The 15,701-nt window shown below is 41.1% G+C and overlaps 3 protein-coding genes and 1 long non-coding RNA gene across 9 annotated transcripts in view; 2 read left to right on the top strand and 2 right to left on the bottom strand.

The window, feature by feature from the left end:
• The window catches only part of Trl (Trithorax-like), an 8,911-nt gene extending 4,717 nt beyond the window's left edge, over nucleotides 1–4,194 (bottom strand). For all 4 annotated transcript variants that reach the window (XM_018101233.3, XM_018101230.3, XM_018101232.2 and 1 more), the window contains exons 1-4: nucleotides 3,908–4,194; nucleotides 553–1,018; nucleotides 139–483; nucleotides 1–65 (exon numbers count right to left, since the gene is read on the bottom strand). The exon at nucleotides 1–65 is cut by the window's left edge. In XM_018101233.3, coding sequence (XP_017956722.1) covers nucleotides 1–65; nucleotides 139–483; nucleotides 553–1,018; nucleotides 3,908–4,099 — 1,068 coding nt within the window. In that variant the 5' untranslated portion in view covers nucleotides 4,100–4,194. The remainder of the gene's footprint in view (nucleotides 66–138; nucleotides 484–552; nucleotides 1,019–3,907) is intronic.
• LOC149091505 (uncharacterized) lies at nucleotides 1,825–4,224 on the top strand. Its single transcript, XR_016196715.1, has 2 exons — nucleotides 1,825–2,995; nucleotides 3,100–4,224. It is a non-coding gene; the product is annotated as an uncharacterized LOC149091505 (long non-coding RNA).
• On the bottom strand, nucleotides 4,089–8,703 carry Tsen34 (tRNA splicing endonuclease subunit 34). Its single transcript, XM_030391217.2, has 6 exons — nucleotides 8,535–8,703; nucleotides 8,398–8,484; nucleotides 8,075–8,335; nucleotides 7,911–8,018; nucleotides 7,509–7,846; nucleotides 4,089–4,325 (listed from the first exon to the last, which is right to left on the bottom strand). The coding sequence occupies exons 1-5, from the start codon at nucleotides 8,632–8,634 to the stop codon at nucleotides 7,524–7,526; spliced, it is 879 nt and encodes a 292-aa protein (XP_030247077.1). The 5' UTR covers nucleotides 8,635–8,703; the 3' UTR covers nucleotides 4,089–4,325; nucleotides 7,509–7,523.
• A 213-nt stretch (nucleotides 8,704–8,916) lies between these two features.
• Mgat4a (alpha-1,3-mannosyl-glycoprotein 4-beta-N-acetylglucosaminyltransferase a) lies at nucleotides 8,917–15,185 on the top strand. Of its 3 annotated transcripts, XM_089259681.1 has the most exons (5): nucleotides 8,917–9,336; nucleotides 10,614–10,692; nucleotides 10,779–11,094; nucleotides 11,275–11,340; nucleotides 11,423–15,185. In XM_089259681.1, the coding sequence occupies exon 5, from the start codon at nucleotides 11,473–11,475 to the stop codon at nucleotides 13,240–13,242; it is 1,770 nt and encodes a 589-aa protein (XP_089115807.1). In that variant the 5' UTR covers nucleotides 8,917–9,336; nucleotides 10,614–10,692; nucleotides 10,779–11,094; nucleotides 11,275–11,340; nucleotides 11,423–11,472; the 3' UTR covers nucleotides 13,243–15,185. The 3 variants fall into 3 exon arrangements, with proteins under 3 accessions (XP_089115807.1, XP_089115809.1, XP_089115808.1); XM_089259683.1 differs by lacking the exon at nucleotides 10,614–10,692; XM_089259682.1 differs by lacking the exons at nucleotides 8,917–9,336; nucleotides 10,614–10,692; nucleotides 10,779–11,094 and having other exon boundaries at nucleotides 11,257–11,340.
• Nucleotides 15,186–15,701: the final 516 nt, after the last annotated feature.

Below are 15,701 nucleotides of genomic sequence, written 5' to 3'. Positions count from 1 at the left end.
ACGTATGATGGCATAGCAAATGGGGCAAGTAGCGGGTTGTTCCGATTGAGAGCGTGATCGAGGTTCTGAGGAGATAACAAATACAACAAAATTTGATTCACTTCTAGCCTAACGTACTCTCCCATCAATTGGACTCACTTTCTGTCCCGGGCGGATGTTTGGTCCGTTTGGCTTTAGGCGTTGCCGTTGTGCCACCAGTGCCAGTCGTTACAGTTGCTCCAGACGCTGTCGTTATTTCACCAGTTGCCGCATTGGCCGACGTCACGGGTATCATATTGTTGGGGTCCATGGTAACAATAGTCTCAACCTTTTGTCCTTCGCTCTTGATGATCGGTGTGCTGGTCAACAATTGCGTTTCCGCGCCATTTTCATCCAGGACTTGCTGTTGCTGAACTACTTGCTGCTGTCCGGTCAAGTGAGATGTTGTCGGCGTGTCCATGATCGTTCCCATTCCTTCAATTTTGGTTATTTTCGGTGCAGTTGCTGTAGGACAATAAAGAGGCCTTTCAATATTAAAGAGATCTATGGTCAATCTCAATCTTAGATGCTTACGTGACATTTTCTTGACACGCGGCTTACGCTTGCGTGCGGGCAAGAAGCTCTGAATTACGGCCTGGTCGTGCTTGGAAGTATCGGCTGTCACAATCGTCTGCTGGTGTCCGGCGGCATTGGTCTGAGTGGTCGCTTGCAATATCTGGCCTTGGTGGTGAATGTCCTCAACAACCTGTGCGTGCACAGTTTGCTGCGGCGCCGTGGCAATCGTTGCTATCAATTGGTCCTGGTCGTGGTGCTGTGGTATCATATGTTGCAGTTGTATCGAGTGCGTGGTGTAGTCATCCTTGGTCACGGTCTGCGGTGCGAGCCCCTGAATATTGAGGCACTGCGCCGCCTGCAGCAGCGACGGCAGCTGCCCATGGTCGACGCTCACCTCGCCCCGATAGACGAACTCCAGCAAAGCCTCCAAATCGTTGGCGTTGACGCCCGCCAACATCACCACTGGATGTTTGCATGGCGTGTTCTATAGGTAATAAAGATAAAAGTATATTAATGCAACTATATAAAATATTTTATTTAAAATATTTTAAAAAGCAAAAAGTAAATAACATATGTATATATTATATGTAGATATTAAATTATTAATTAAAATAAAACCACAATAATTAAATTTGTAATTTATTATATTAATTAATATGTTAAATAGGGGAAATAATGTATCCTTTATAAATATAAATATGTATTATTAAATTATTCTTTTTCATATTCAAGCGATATTTCAAACGAATATGTAAAAAAAAATATATATATATAAATAAAAATAAAAACGATACATACATATAAATATTGTTAATATTTAATATTTATTATTTTTACTATGGCTGCTGCATATTATCATATCATATCATATTATGATATTATAAAGAAAGAAAATTACTATTTAATATTTTAGTAATTCAATATGCTCGGACTCGCTTGCTCTAGCAAAACAGCTTTGCTTTTGGCGCTCCAAATATATTTGCCGGCTGAGCAACACGCGCGCTCGCTCATAAATGCTGCTGCTGCTGCTTAGTTCAAAACAGAGACAAAAGAATTGGCCGTCAACTGAGACCATCAAAACAAACGGATAAATTGTCGACCAGCTCACACACACGCGTGCAGTCAAACGAAACTCAACAAAAACATGTACACACGCACACGCACACACTATCATTCAGAGTCAGAGGCACACTCTCATCACAATAAACCGGCTTTTCGCTATGCGCGCTCTGCATTTCTGCAGCAGGATTGGAGATGCTGCCAGAGCCCATACACTCTACGCCAAGTAAGAGCACCCCGCTCGCTCGCTCGCTCGCTCGCTCACTCACCAGCTCGTTATTTCGGTCGCTCACACACTCACATGGCGCGGATTTAATTAGCAGGCAGGCAGGCAGACAGGCAGGCAAGCCAGCAGCAAAAAGTCTGCGTCGTTCAGAGGCCCGCTTTAAACGGTGAGCGACAGCTTACCACCGTGACGCTGGCAGCGCTGCCTCTCACCCAATCTCTTTAAATGCCATCCAGCAGTTGCCGCGCTCCGTCGCACTCAAACCCGTAGAAAGGCCGCGTACCACACGCTCTTTGAACTCCACACTCCCTTCAGACAGCCTGCCTACCTACTTCTTTTCTCTGCCTCTTCCTCTGCTTCTGCCTCTGCCTCTGCTGTTGCTGACGTCGCACTCGGCATTGCTCTGACGCTCATCGATTTTTTCAGAGTGGTTGCTTTTCACTGGTTGCACTTTGTGAGGGAGCGGGAGCGACAAAGAGCATTGTCTACGTATTTTGCGTGTGTGTGTGAGTGTAACGAGATCACTAAACGTACGAGTACATCTTACGGGCAGCAGCGACTCTTGCAGAGTTCACATATAAAACCAATTTTTGACATTTCCCGCGACCGACTCTGAGCGACGTTTTTCGAAATTACGCTCTGTTTACATTTTGAACGGGGGAGCGAGCATAAAGCCGATGCTAGGCGTCAGGTGTTCTACACTCTCCTCTCTGTTTTGGTCATTTGACATGTGGACGCAGAAACAATAACAATGCATGAATATCTGATTGGTGCTGATCTCCAGTGCAATTTCTCAAAAGTAAATTTACAAATAATACAGGAGATATCAAATAAGATGATACACATTTAAAAAAATTAATGTTTATGAATTCGAGCAATGTGAAATACAGCAATCAAATAAGTACAGTACAGCACAGAATGAAAAATGTTAAAGTGTAACAACAGAAATAAAACCAAATCAAAAGGCACATGAGTACATAACCACATGTCCGTACATACATACATATGTATGTATTCAAAAAGTATGTGTACATGTGATGATATGCATATGTATAATTCTGATATGAGCTGTATACAGTGTACAGTGAAGCTTGTACATACATGACAAACGCAAGGCGATACGTTAATACGTAATCAATATGCTCACGAGTACGCTTCAACTGAAATACAATGTATGTATATACATATGTATATACAATATACATTCTGCTTGCTAATATGCTATATTTATCATTTTCATTTTATTTATTAACTATTTCTTTTATACTGTATTCTCATAGTCAATATCAACTGTACATTTACACACACACACAAACTTGCTCGCGTAAGCAAAAAGAGGTCGCGCTCGTGTGCACCCAACAACAGCAGCAACGGCAACAGCAACAGCAAACATTGCCAGCAAGAGCAAGAGCCAGTCAGGCTGCCCCGTCATTTGGCGCTCTCGTTTGCGCTCGCTCTAACACACTCGAATTAAAAGTTGGCGCAACTTTTGCTCCCCTCTTCACTCATACATGCGCCTGATCTCGCACTCTCTCGCTCTTCGCCACTCACTTGAAAGCTTATACATTTCTATACCAAGACGAGGCACAGGGGCAAGGGAGACAATATGACAACGTCAGCGTTAGCGCAAAAGAGTGCGCAACTCATTCTACTCAATTGACAATAGAAAACTTACACGGAAATCTCTGGCGAACTAAAATGACGAGAAAGTAGGAGACGCACCGCTGTCTCATGCTGCTCCTGAGCATTGGCCCAGAGCGCCAACTGTGTTTAAGCCAGGAGCAGAGCGCGAATGCACATTTCTTAACTCACACACTTACTCGCGCACTCAAATACTAAAGATATACATACATACATATGTATGTATGCATGTAGCTTACATTCAAATTGTGTTGGGGAGTCAAAATGTTTCACTAATTCACACACACATACACACTCGCACGCACGCACAAACACATAATAACCTATTTGGCAAGTCGGACAACGATTTTGATTTCTCTGTTTACAAACTGTACGCGCAAAAACACATGCCAACGAAACGTCGTTGTGTTGAGGTTATGTTTAGAAAAGCTCTCGCCGCGTACTCACCTTTAGCAGGTCCAACAGAAATGGAGAAGCCGCACAGAGCACGATTTTGTGGGCCGGAAAACTGCGTCCGCCGGCAGCCAGGGTGCAATCGACCAGGTCGCCATGGCAGCGCAACAATTGTATGGCCGATACCAGAGATGTTCCATAATCACCCCAGGTGAGCGAGTACAGCGAATTCATTGGCAACGACATTAGGGCTGTCGTGTCCAAATCCAACAGTTGTTCTCCAGCGTTGTAGTTATATTGATTGCTGTTTGTGGCTAACACGACGAGGCTGTTATTCTTGCAACGTTCTAACAAGAAATTTCATCTAAATGGCAGCGTCAAATAGTTGATGCTGCTGCTCCACTGCTCAACTGCTCCACGTTCACAAGCTTTCACAACGACTGAATGGCGCGCTGCTTCTTATCGTTGCCCCCTACAAAAAAAAAGAGTAAAGAGCATAAGCAGATGGAGACAAACAACTCATGTGCTCTCGCTCTCTCGCGAGAAAAACTTTTTATATACAAATGTTTCAGAGCGTGTGTGTATGTGTGTGTTTTGGTGGGGGAAGGGCCTCAGTGGCGCATGAGCTCCATGCGCACCCCTCGCTCCCTCTCCTAAGATTGCTGAGCACGCGAGAGCGAGACAACCAGAGAGCAAGTTTTACAGCTCGTATATGTATGAAATGTGGGCCGCCTGCCCGCCCCCCACAGACTGATGAACGGACGGACGAACGACTGAACGTATGGAACTGCATGACTTTAGACTTGAAAAAAAAAAAACACACAACTAACACGAACTGGCAACATTTTACATTTGTTAATAGAATAAAACAAGTTGGAAAAAAGCGCGCTATTATCACTTTAGCATTATTCAGACACGCCCAGAAATACATATTCATATTTTGCTTATGTTCTTAGTTTTTTTTTTCTATCTTTTTTATGGTCTTTGTACAGTTAACGCCACGCATTTTGCTTTCGCCTCTGCATTTGTTTTATAACTACAATTTCATTCACTTTTGTGTTGTTATTCTGTTTGTTTACACGCCGTCGCTCCCGGAGCGAGCAATTTTATGCATGTTGAAATTATCTTCTCACCGGAGCGCAAAGAAAAATCTGCTTGCTGCTATTTTATACTCGGTTTGCTTTCCCTTCTTGACCGCCGCTCACGGCTGGTGGCTCTGGCTCTTGATTTTCTTTTTTGCTGCTGCTGCTCGCCAGCGTTGAATAACTCGAACTGAGACTGAGTATTCGATCGAATTACGTTCTGCCAGCGCGGCGCGGTCGTGTTGTATGACGAGTTTTAGTCTCTATACGGAGAAAATTTCTGATCATGCGCGCTGAACCGCTTTTTGGTGGTGGTTTCTCGCATGTTTGTGTTTGTGTAGGCTTATGAGAATGAATGTATCTATGTGTGTGCTCGAGTGCGTGTGTGTGGGTGACACTGTTGCTGCGGTGAGCTCGTGAGAGTGAGAGAGATGGCTGGCAGTGCGCGCTCTTGAAAGTACAGTTGACGAGCAGCGTTACCAGATGTAAATAAATTTAAGTGAAATACCAACGAAAGAGCATTTCAGTTTACTCAAAATAAAACATACGAAAAAATTCAGTTTTCAAAATTGTTCGTTGTAAAAATGTATTTTTTAAATATCTCTATTGAAAAATCATAATTTTTGTATTTTAAATAATGTAGAGGTGATACTAATTCCGCTGTGATCGTTATTTTGATAAGTACTTATGAATGGCTATAAATATTCCATAATCGAAAGATCCTGAGAGATGCCGGTTCGCTCTTACGAAATACAGATACTCTTCGAGCGCCAGTTTCAGGCAATCACCTGTTTCTGTGACACACTCCCAAACACAGCTCGACCCTATTTTTATGCAGATCAAGTCCCGCTTAAGAGCAGAAACGAGCAATGCGTTGTTGCGGACTCGCTGCCAGCGGGGAGAGAGAAAATACCAGGGAGAGTTCTATCCATGGTGCGTCCAATACTCTGAGAAGTAGTAATTTAGTGAGCAGCATGTGAGTAGAGCCGAAAAAAATACGACGCAAGATTAAAAATTTTCTCTGTTTTGATTTTGATGCTGATGCTGCCGCTGCTGCTGCCTCTGCTTCAGCTGGACACGAGAAATGTTAACGCCGCTTTAAAGGTCCAATCAGCATTAAAGCAGTGAGCGTATTTCGAAACTGGTACTGCTGAGCAAGAGTATTCGGATGGGTGAGGGTGGTGAGCGAAAATGGGGAGCAGCAAACAGCAAACAGTAGGCCGCAATGCTAAAAAGCTGCATCGAACTTTTAGTGTGTGTTGTGCTGCAATGAAATCATTTCTGTCCCACTGTGCGAGATACTGACTGCCTGAACGGCGCGGCGACATTACTCGGCCTCGCAGCGCCTTCCTCTCTGCCGCAGCACACCCCGTTGGCAATGTTATCATTTTGTTTATTCTTTTTTCAGTTGTCGAAGTCTACATATTTAAAAAACGAAAAAATGCTGAAATTTGTTTAAAGCGCATAGACAGACAACAGCTATTTGCACGGAATTTTCCACATGCATGATTATGCGTATAAATAATTATTTGAGTATGTACATACATATGTACATACATACAGATGTGCTAAATATTTTGCTTTTTTACACTTTTGAATTTCATATGCATTGATTTCAGCAACAGCAAAAAATTCATTTTACCACCAATATTCACATATGTATGTATGTAATTACTTCTATTCTTATTTAGTAATACAAAATATGCAAGTTTTCCGCAACGGAACAAAGCATCTCCACGTTTTGAATGTCGCCGCAATAATAAACTCATTTTGCCATACAAATTTAACCTGTGACTGCTACAGAGTGACGGCGGCGTCAGCGGCAGCGGCAGCAGATTCCCTCTCCCGCTCTGCTTTGTTATTTTCTGCGGCTGCAACTGCCGAGATACAATGCTGAGAGGTTTGACACAGTTGAGAGGAGAGGCTAGCGTCGGCCGCGCGTACTCCAAGAAATTTTCAAAAGCAGACCAAACACTATCCAAGACTTTTTTTGCTTCATTATTTTGCTTTCCCACAATACTATTCTGCCTGCATATGTGTGCGTGAGTGTGAGTGCGCACTCAGCGACAAACACACACACACACACGTACAGACAGACAGGGCACTCACTGTGGCATTTGGAGAGACGGAAGAGTCAAAATCCACGCAACTCTCTGTTATTGTATTTCATTCCACAATACGAAGGTCTTGTAACATTACAACAACCGTAGGGTCAATTGATAAACAAAAATATGTATATGTTTAAACAAGGATAACTGGCTAGCAAAGTAAATTTAACTAGTAAAAATTTGAGTCGTTAAATTTTTTTACTAATATTTTTAAAAAGTATTGTTTAAATGCTTGTACGAATCGAATTAACATGAGCACTGAAAATTTTAAATATTTCGAAAGTTCCCTTCAAAGTTCCCTATTAGTAGAGCTCTATATAATACTAATACTTAAGGAAATTGAAGTTTTTAGTTGATTTCTCATCAATTTAAATTGAATATACATATATGAGTCATTTCAAAATGTATAATGTGATAGAGAAAACTGATATATAGTGCACAATTTCTTGGGTATTTCTTACTCACCTGTAGATTGCTTAACTATTTGCTGGGATTGCACCAGGCGACTGTTTGGTAAACGACGGTCTTTCCTTCAGCTGCCTCATAGGCAAACACACAGTTCTTATTGGCAATGACTGACAAGCGGACCTTGGAAATCAGCTCCAGGGGACGTATTGCAGGGGATGACTGGATGATGACAATGTGGGAGGCGTGGTAGAGCAGAGGATCTCCGGGATATATTAAGAAGTCGGCGCCAAAGGCATCGCCACAAGTAACGAACTTGCCACGGCTCCAGAGATCCCGAAAAACCCGATATTTAAGCGAGTCGCGGTCGCAAATCGGAGTAGTCCATAGTTGGGCAGCTTTAAGGAGAGGAGATCAATATTTAGTTATAATTAAGGTAGTAGTTTTGCTTTTTCAACCCACTGTGCTTATCCAGATGCGGACAAGGCAGCTCCACGAGCGCATTTTGATGATCGAACTCGAAATTATTTGCGACTTCTTGGATCACGCTCTGGGGCATTAGTGCAGCAGCTGTCAGTGAAGACATTCGTTTATATGGATATCTTATTATTTATTGTGGTGCTTACCCTCATCCGATTTCCCCTGCTTCAACAACTTGTTGCGCTTGCCGCTGAGGATTTTGTCAACATGGCGTTCGGTTTCCCGCAGCTTTTCCGCCTTCAAAGCATCTGCTTGCGCCATTAGGCGTGCCGCGAAATCTTCTTGATATTCCTGCAAGATTTCTGGAGTCGGAGATTTCATTAAGCATGCGGCTTTGCTGACCAGGATGGCCAAGCCTTCATCAATGAGCAGCTGCGTCTCGCACTTAGTTAGCTCTACGGGAAGAGCTGAAAGGTTATGAGCAGACAATAACAATTGATTTCAATTAACCATGTGCTTTTTCAACTACCTGCTTCACTGGAGCTCCAACCTTTGCTGTTGGCCGTTCCCACAAGAGCGCCCACAATGCGGTATTTCATGCGCAGCTCCATGTAATCTAATACAATATAAATTACTACTGATTCGTTTAACGGTCGCTTAACTTACCATCCAAATCGAAAACATAGCCGGTGCCATTTAACAAAGTTAAATACATTTTGTAATATTTTCCCCGTTTCTTTAAGAACAAAAATGACAAACTTAACATAGTATAGAAATGTTATTAACAGCACGAGCTTACCCTTTGGAACTACAAACGATGTCAGCTCAGCGATCAATAAATAAATGCATTTTATTGTGAATTTGTAAAATATTTGATAAAAAAGAAACATAAATATTTCTCGTTGAAAGTAATTTTAGTAAATAAATAAATTATTGCAATATGAATTTGAACTTAACAGCTGTTTACTGGTTTCAAAGAACAATTTCTGTACGCAATGATAACATCGAGTGCCTATCGACAGCCTCAGCGGAACCAGTTCATCTAAGCAACACTGGCCGCTCTGTTCTGTAGCATTTCCCAGCACTGCAAAATTGAATGCCAGTTTTATTGTTGTTATTATCCCAGAAGCGTTTTGTTATTTTAATCAACTAATGCATTACAATAACGCGAGTGTCGCAATTATTACCAAACCACATGTACATAATCAACTGAGCAACTGCAACAAAAATGTAGCCATATGTTAAGCGAGTGTGTGCGAATTTGCAAACCGTATGCCATCAATTCAGCAATACGAAGACGAAGACACCACCCACAAAACTGACAAATTGAACATTTGCGTTTTGTTTCTTCACTCAATGAGTTCCTATTAGCACGGCACAGTTGGCGTGTCGTTAAACACAAATTGCGTAAATTGCGCACTGATTGTGCGTTATTCGTGGGGCCGCAATTAACAAAACATTACGTGCCGTAAGTAACATAGGGCAGGGAGCAGAGTGCAAAGGGCCAAGCAGGGCATGGCTCGAAATGTGTTTGTGTTATCTGTGTGTATATATATATATATATATATATATATATATATATATATATATATATATATATATATATATATATATATATATATATATATATATATATATATATATATATATATATATATATATATATATATGAATGCGTGTGTGTATGTGGGTGTGGGATTAGCACCCTGTGGGAGTACCTTAACTAATGTTTATTTATTAATGTTTACTTGTAGTTGTTTACTTATCAGCTATGTCATAACTGTTAATGCTCACACGTTCCTACTCACACGCGGTTGCTTCAAATAATTTGTAATAAACCTAATAGCAGATAGATTGACCCGTTCTATGTTTTATTTGTTCCGCTTAATTATTCGATATGCATTAGAATATCATAAGAACTCATCAAAATAATGTAGGTGGCTCTGGCTCTAATCCATTTGGTATGAACCATAGCTAGATGATATCTTTCCTGGAATTGAGGAAGAATGTTTGTATACAATAAGTATTCCAAGAAATTCGAAAGCAATTTAATGGTTCTTTTGTATATACAAATGAAAATTAAATAAATATAATAACAACGAATGACAATAGACTTATAAAATGTTGATTCCTGGTGAATTTGGTGATCTCTTTAGAGCAAAAAAAAAAATAGTAATAATAAACTGAACCCTAGCAGCTGTAGCCAATTTAATCCAGCAGTAATTTCATTAATAACTTAACTTTATAAATAAATTGCTTCACTAGTAGTAGAGATCCATAATATTCATTTACTATCTAATTATTTATATAACTATTGATTAATTTGTTTACATTATTAATTAATACTTCTCGAAACTTTCTTTAAGCCCACTTATTTGTATCGGACTTTAATCTTGTATCATGTTTATTTAGATTTCTTATTAAATACTATTATTTTCGTTTGTTTACGTTCTGAATTAATGTTGTTTATGGAAAGATTTAGATGAATAGAATCGAAATTCGGAAAGGTGTTTCACCTTGCATAGGGAATGTAAAAGTAATTCCTCGATTTCCGTGTTCGGCATATTATCAGCAATAATATATAATTAGTATATGAAAACATATGTAGTATATCTTTGTAGCTGTGCTCAAAGAGCTTTGCTTACAGCTCATTAGCAAGTATTAGCCTATATACTAACACATTGTATTTTCTCTCTTTCTCTCTCTCTCTCTCTCTCTCTCTTTCTCGCTCTTTGGTTTTGTTAGCGCTGGTGAAAAACCCACCGACGATCGAACGGGTGAAACAACAATAGGAACAGATATAAAGCACTTGGCGCTTGGCCATGTAAATAGAATTTTGTTCTTGTTTTTGCACACACAATATACAGTATTTGATGCAGCAGTATATTATATAATTTGTTGCTATTGCAGGTCGTGCGGCGAGAATAGCGACAGCTGCCCCATAAAAGACGTTAACAGCGACGTTCACGGCTAAGGGTAAGCCAGCAACAATAGTAGCCGAGACCTGGGAGACTTGTTAAACGTTTCAACCTTCGCCGCAGGCCCCCGCCCAGCTCGGATGGGGCGCACGGCCCACTGCTGCTGCCGCCTGCATTAGTCATAGGAAACGTGAAACGAACATGCGGGCTAGTGAGACGACAGCGAACAGTTCAATTGGGGCTACGATGTGGCTGCGGATTGCACAACAACAGCGAACAGCGAAACTCGAGCAGCTATATGGAAATTGGTAAACCAAAATGATTAGAAATTCCAACAGTTAATAGCAGTGGGCCTATTTCCAAGTATGTCATATCTGTACAGATATGGCAGCCCAGCATAACACTAGAGTTCCATTACTCCATGCCATCGCCTGATATCTATTGTATTTCATTACCACTCCTCAATGAAGTTCTAATTTTGATTTCAGAGAATGTAGTGTGAAGTGACAATATCGGACCAGAAGTTGTGCGTCTGAGAAGGCAGCTGAATTTTGGTATGTGAGACAAGTATCTGCAGAATGAATAGTCGATTGTATTTCGTATAACCTGCTGCTCTTTCTGTTTTCGGGCGCACAGTCTAAGCGACGCTAAATGATAAAAGACTTGGGCATCGAGCGAACGTAAATATGTTTAAGATTCGTCAACGGAATTGTATGCTGATTGCCACGGTGCTAATATTGGTGCCCTGCATTGTGGTATTGATGGTATTGGGACCAGAACTATCCACCGAACAGTCGCTGACGCAACGTCTGGCCGAGTGCCACATGCGGCTGCAATACCTGGAGTCTATGTACCGTGCTCGGCAGGAGGACGTCTCGCTGCTCTCCCAGTACCTGGGCCAGCTGCAGACCAACAATGGCAGCAATGTGACCAATGTGAGTCCGCCGCCGCAGCCGGTGTCGAACCTGCTGGATGCGCTCAGTCCGGAGGCACGGCAGCTGCTGCGCAACGCATCCCACGCGTCCAGATCGGGTGGCTCTGGCTTGACGCGTGGCTATGTGCCCGCACAGAATATACGCCTGCCGAACGCCTATCACTTCCTGCCGCATCTGCTGGACGACGCTGGCTCCCTGCGCCCAGCGTATTTCCAGAGCAAAGGTCGATCCGACGTTAGCATCGTGCTGGGCGTGCCGACGGTGCGGCGCGAGAAGCAATCGTATCTGCTGGCCACGCTGCACAATCTGATTGAGAACATGAATGATGAGGAGCAGAACGAGACTCTGATCATTGTCTACATTGGCGAAACAGAGCTGGATGCCGTCCAGCTGATAGCCAAGCAGATTGAGACCAGCTTCGAGGCGCATGTGGAGAGCGGACTTATAGACATTATAGCACCAGCGCCCAGCTACTATCCAAACTTTGATCGGCTGCGCATCACGCTGAACGACTCCTTGGAGCGCGTGAAGTGGCGCAGCAAACAGAACCTGGATTTCGCCTATCTCATGGCCTATGCGCACTCGAAGGGCACCTTCTACGTGCAGCTGGAGGATGACATATTGACAAAGCGGCAATTTATAACCACTATGAAGAAATTCGCGCTTATCAAGAGCGCTCTGACCAAGCCCGATCAGCCGGACTGGTTCGTGCTGGACTTTTGCCAGCTCGGCTTCATTGGCAAAATGTTTAAGAGCGCCGAGCTGCCATACCTCATAACGTACTTTCAAATGTTTTACAATGATAAGCCCGTGGACTGGCTGCTCACCTATTTCATAGAGTCGAAGGTGTGTCGCACGGACAAGGACCAGAAGCACTGCAATCTGGAGAAGGCAAGGTATTGGCAGCACTTCCGCAAGTCGCTTTTCCAGCACATTGGGACCAGCTCCTCGCTCAAGGGCAAAGTACAAAAGCTGAAGGACAAGCAATTCGGCAGCAAGGTTCCATCCTACTATGCGCACACGCACAACCCGCCCGCGCTGGTCAAGTCGAATATAGCGCCGTACAAAAACTATTTGCTGAAGCGCGCCTATCGCGGCGAGACGTATTTCTGGGGTCTGCTGCCGCAGCCCGGCGACCTGGTGCAGTTCATCTTCGAGCAGCCGACGCTGCTGCGTCGCTACCTATTCCGCAGCGGCAACTCGGAGCACCCGTCGGATCGCTTCTACAATACCACCGTGGAGCTGCTGCCCGCAGACAGCTTAAGCGAGAACTCGTCCGTTTGGAGTACCTACAATACGACAACGGATGGCTATCTGGTGGTGGGCTCATTCGATGCGCTGGGCGTGGCCGAGGGACTGCTCGACCCGAAAATTGGGCCCATCAAGGAGCTGCGGCTGCACGTGCACAGCGACAGCGAGAACTGGGCGCTGCTCAGCGAGATCGAGCTGCAGCAAATGGACAGCAATGCCAGCACCTTGGATGCGAACGCTGCCAAGCCGCGCTACATCGCAGCCAGCTGATTGCTGCATCGCCATCGGCATCCGCAGCAGCAGCAGCAGGAGCCGAATAACTGTAGTGGCGACATACCTAAGCATTGATGTTTTCCCGCAATCCGTGTACATCTATTTGTCTGTCTGTGTATATGTGTGTATATTTTTTGAGCGCTACTTTTAAAGCCTATCATCTAACTGTGTAAATAACTAGCCTCCAGGTATATATCTATAACGTCTATCTGTAACTATTTATTATGGAAGCGAAAGCTGAGTTTACACGTGTGTCTGGGTCGTTGAACAATTGAGCATTGATTTGGATGGAATTGAATTTCAGAATGCGACAAAGCATCAACTTTTCTAATACTGAATACAAAGAAACATAATAAAACATTCAGAATGAATCTAACATTATTTTTGCTAATATCTGTCACGCGTGAACCGTTACGATCAAACATTGAATGTCTCTCTCTCTATATATATATTATGTAAGCAAATTGTATACACAATATGTAATGCCTATGCGTAAATGTCTTATACTCGGGATATACAATAAGTAGCGCCACGTTGAGCCATATTTATCAGAACGAAGCGAACAAAATTCCCCGTAAACCTGCTAAGCACGTTGCGAAATTGTAATCTCAGCATACCCAATATATTTCCTCCAAGTGCCCCTTCCATTGTTTCATTGTGTTAATAATACATAATACATAAGCGAACAGATATTGTATGAATATGAATGAATTGAGCACGATGTAACTGTGCGCGCTCTGAATCGTTCTATTTCGAATTGTATTTAAGTTTTTGTTATTTTCCGTACTTTTCTAAGAATATACTTTAAGTGTTATCCAAGGTGAACTATTGGCAACTGTCTTGAATTATCACATTCCACTAACATTTGCTGCTGAATTTTAGAGTTTTCATTTTGAATACACTCTTGAATCTCAAGATCTGTCATTCATCTGCGAAAGAACAAATCATCCATTGCGAATATTCTCAACTATTGTTATTCTCATCTTCGATTATTATATTGTAATTTTAGGTACAGTTGCGTACGTTTTGCCGAAGCCATAAAGCAAATAATAATGGTGTATTAGATAATCTTTATAGCATAATCGAAATCGAAAAGAAAACCAAAATGCATTACGACCATTTTAGCATTGTTGCTTTTTACTGTGATTTGTTAATAATTTTGCAAGAACAATGAAGAGAACAAATAACGACTAAAACGAATTGAATGATTATAATATTGTATGTTTAGTATTTAAATTGAAATGTATAACAATTTTTTGCTGATTAGTCAACTAAATTGGAAACAAAACGAAAATACTTTTTTACACAAAACAATTAATAATAATATTAATAATTATAAATTTATACAGTAACAACAATTGGAAAGATTGCCAAATTTATGATAGCGTATAAAAAAAATGAGAGAAGATTAAATATTGATACTTTGGTTCCTGTTGAGCAAACGAAAACAAAAATATATTGTTATAGTTGTATAGTGGCATATTCAATTCAAATATCGAATTCAATTCTTTCGGGTGCTTTAAGATATTCATTACAAATATGCCAACTCAAACAAACGAAAAACGTAGACTGCTTTGGTATATGAGGTTTTTTTAGGAGCTGATGTCACGTTAAATACTTTGCTTGTTTCATTTTAAGTATCCTATATACAAATATATATACATATATTATATATTTTTTTATATATACATGTCCAATGTACGTACTTTTAAAGGCCACAATAATTTCGCACATGATCGGAAAAGCTCTCTTGATTTCAATATGAAACATTTTGTAATTCTAGCGGACTTTTCCCTTTGAGACCCAATTGGAACAGACTTATCGAAATACTTAGCTAATCATATATATACTCTTATCTCTAAATGTTTGTTAACAGTTTTAGTTTAATCTTTACAAAATTCTCCAAAGCCCAACAATAAAAATTAATGAATCAAAACAAATGCACGCTTTGAACATGCATTTGAAGCATGCGTGAACTACATATGTGTACAGCTTAATAAATCAAAACAGAAAGATTCCAACAATAACTCTTATTCATGTGTTTTTTCTTCTATTTGTGATTTTCTAAAATATTCTTGCAGTAGTTCCTTGAATTTTTCAGTTCCAGTAAGTAACTCTTTAAATAAAGTACTGGAACTTGATCAGGATGGATATAATATAATATCATTGTTGAATATTATTTCAGTGTAATTTATAAAATTGATTTATCAGTCGTCTAACAGTTCTACTAAAAGCGAGATAGATATACATATATTTCTTTTTGGATTACTAAAAGGCTCATTGTTTTAGCAATATTGATCTCCTAAATTAAGCAGAAGAAAAATATCTATTATTATTTTGTATATATTTACTCATCCATCTTACACTATATATAAAAATAATTTATTTTCCTATATCAATGTTGAGTATACACATATTCCAGGTTCAAAATCTCTAGATTAAATAGTCATATGTTA

The sequence above is a fragment of the Drosophila navojoa genome, chromosome 4, assembly GCF_054131105.1.
Source record: "Drosophila navojoa isolate 15081-1374.11 chromosome 4, UAZ_NAV_1.0, whole genome shotgun sequence".
Lineage (NCBI taxonomy): Eukaryota > Metazoa > Arthropoda > Insecta > Diptera > Drosophilidae > Drosophila > Drosophila navojoa.
The sequence above is the reverse complement of the archived record's forward strand: the minus strand, read 5'-3'. Positions and strand labels throughout refer to the sequence as shown.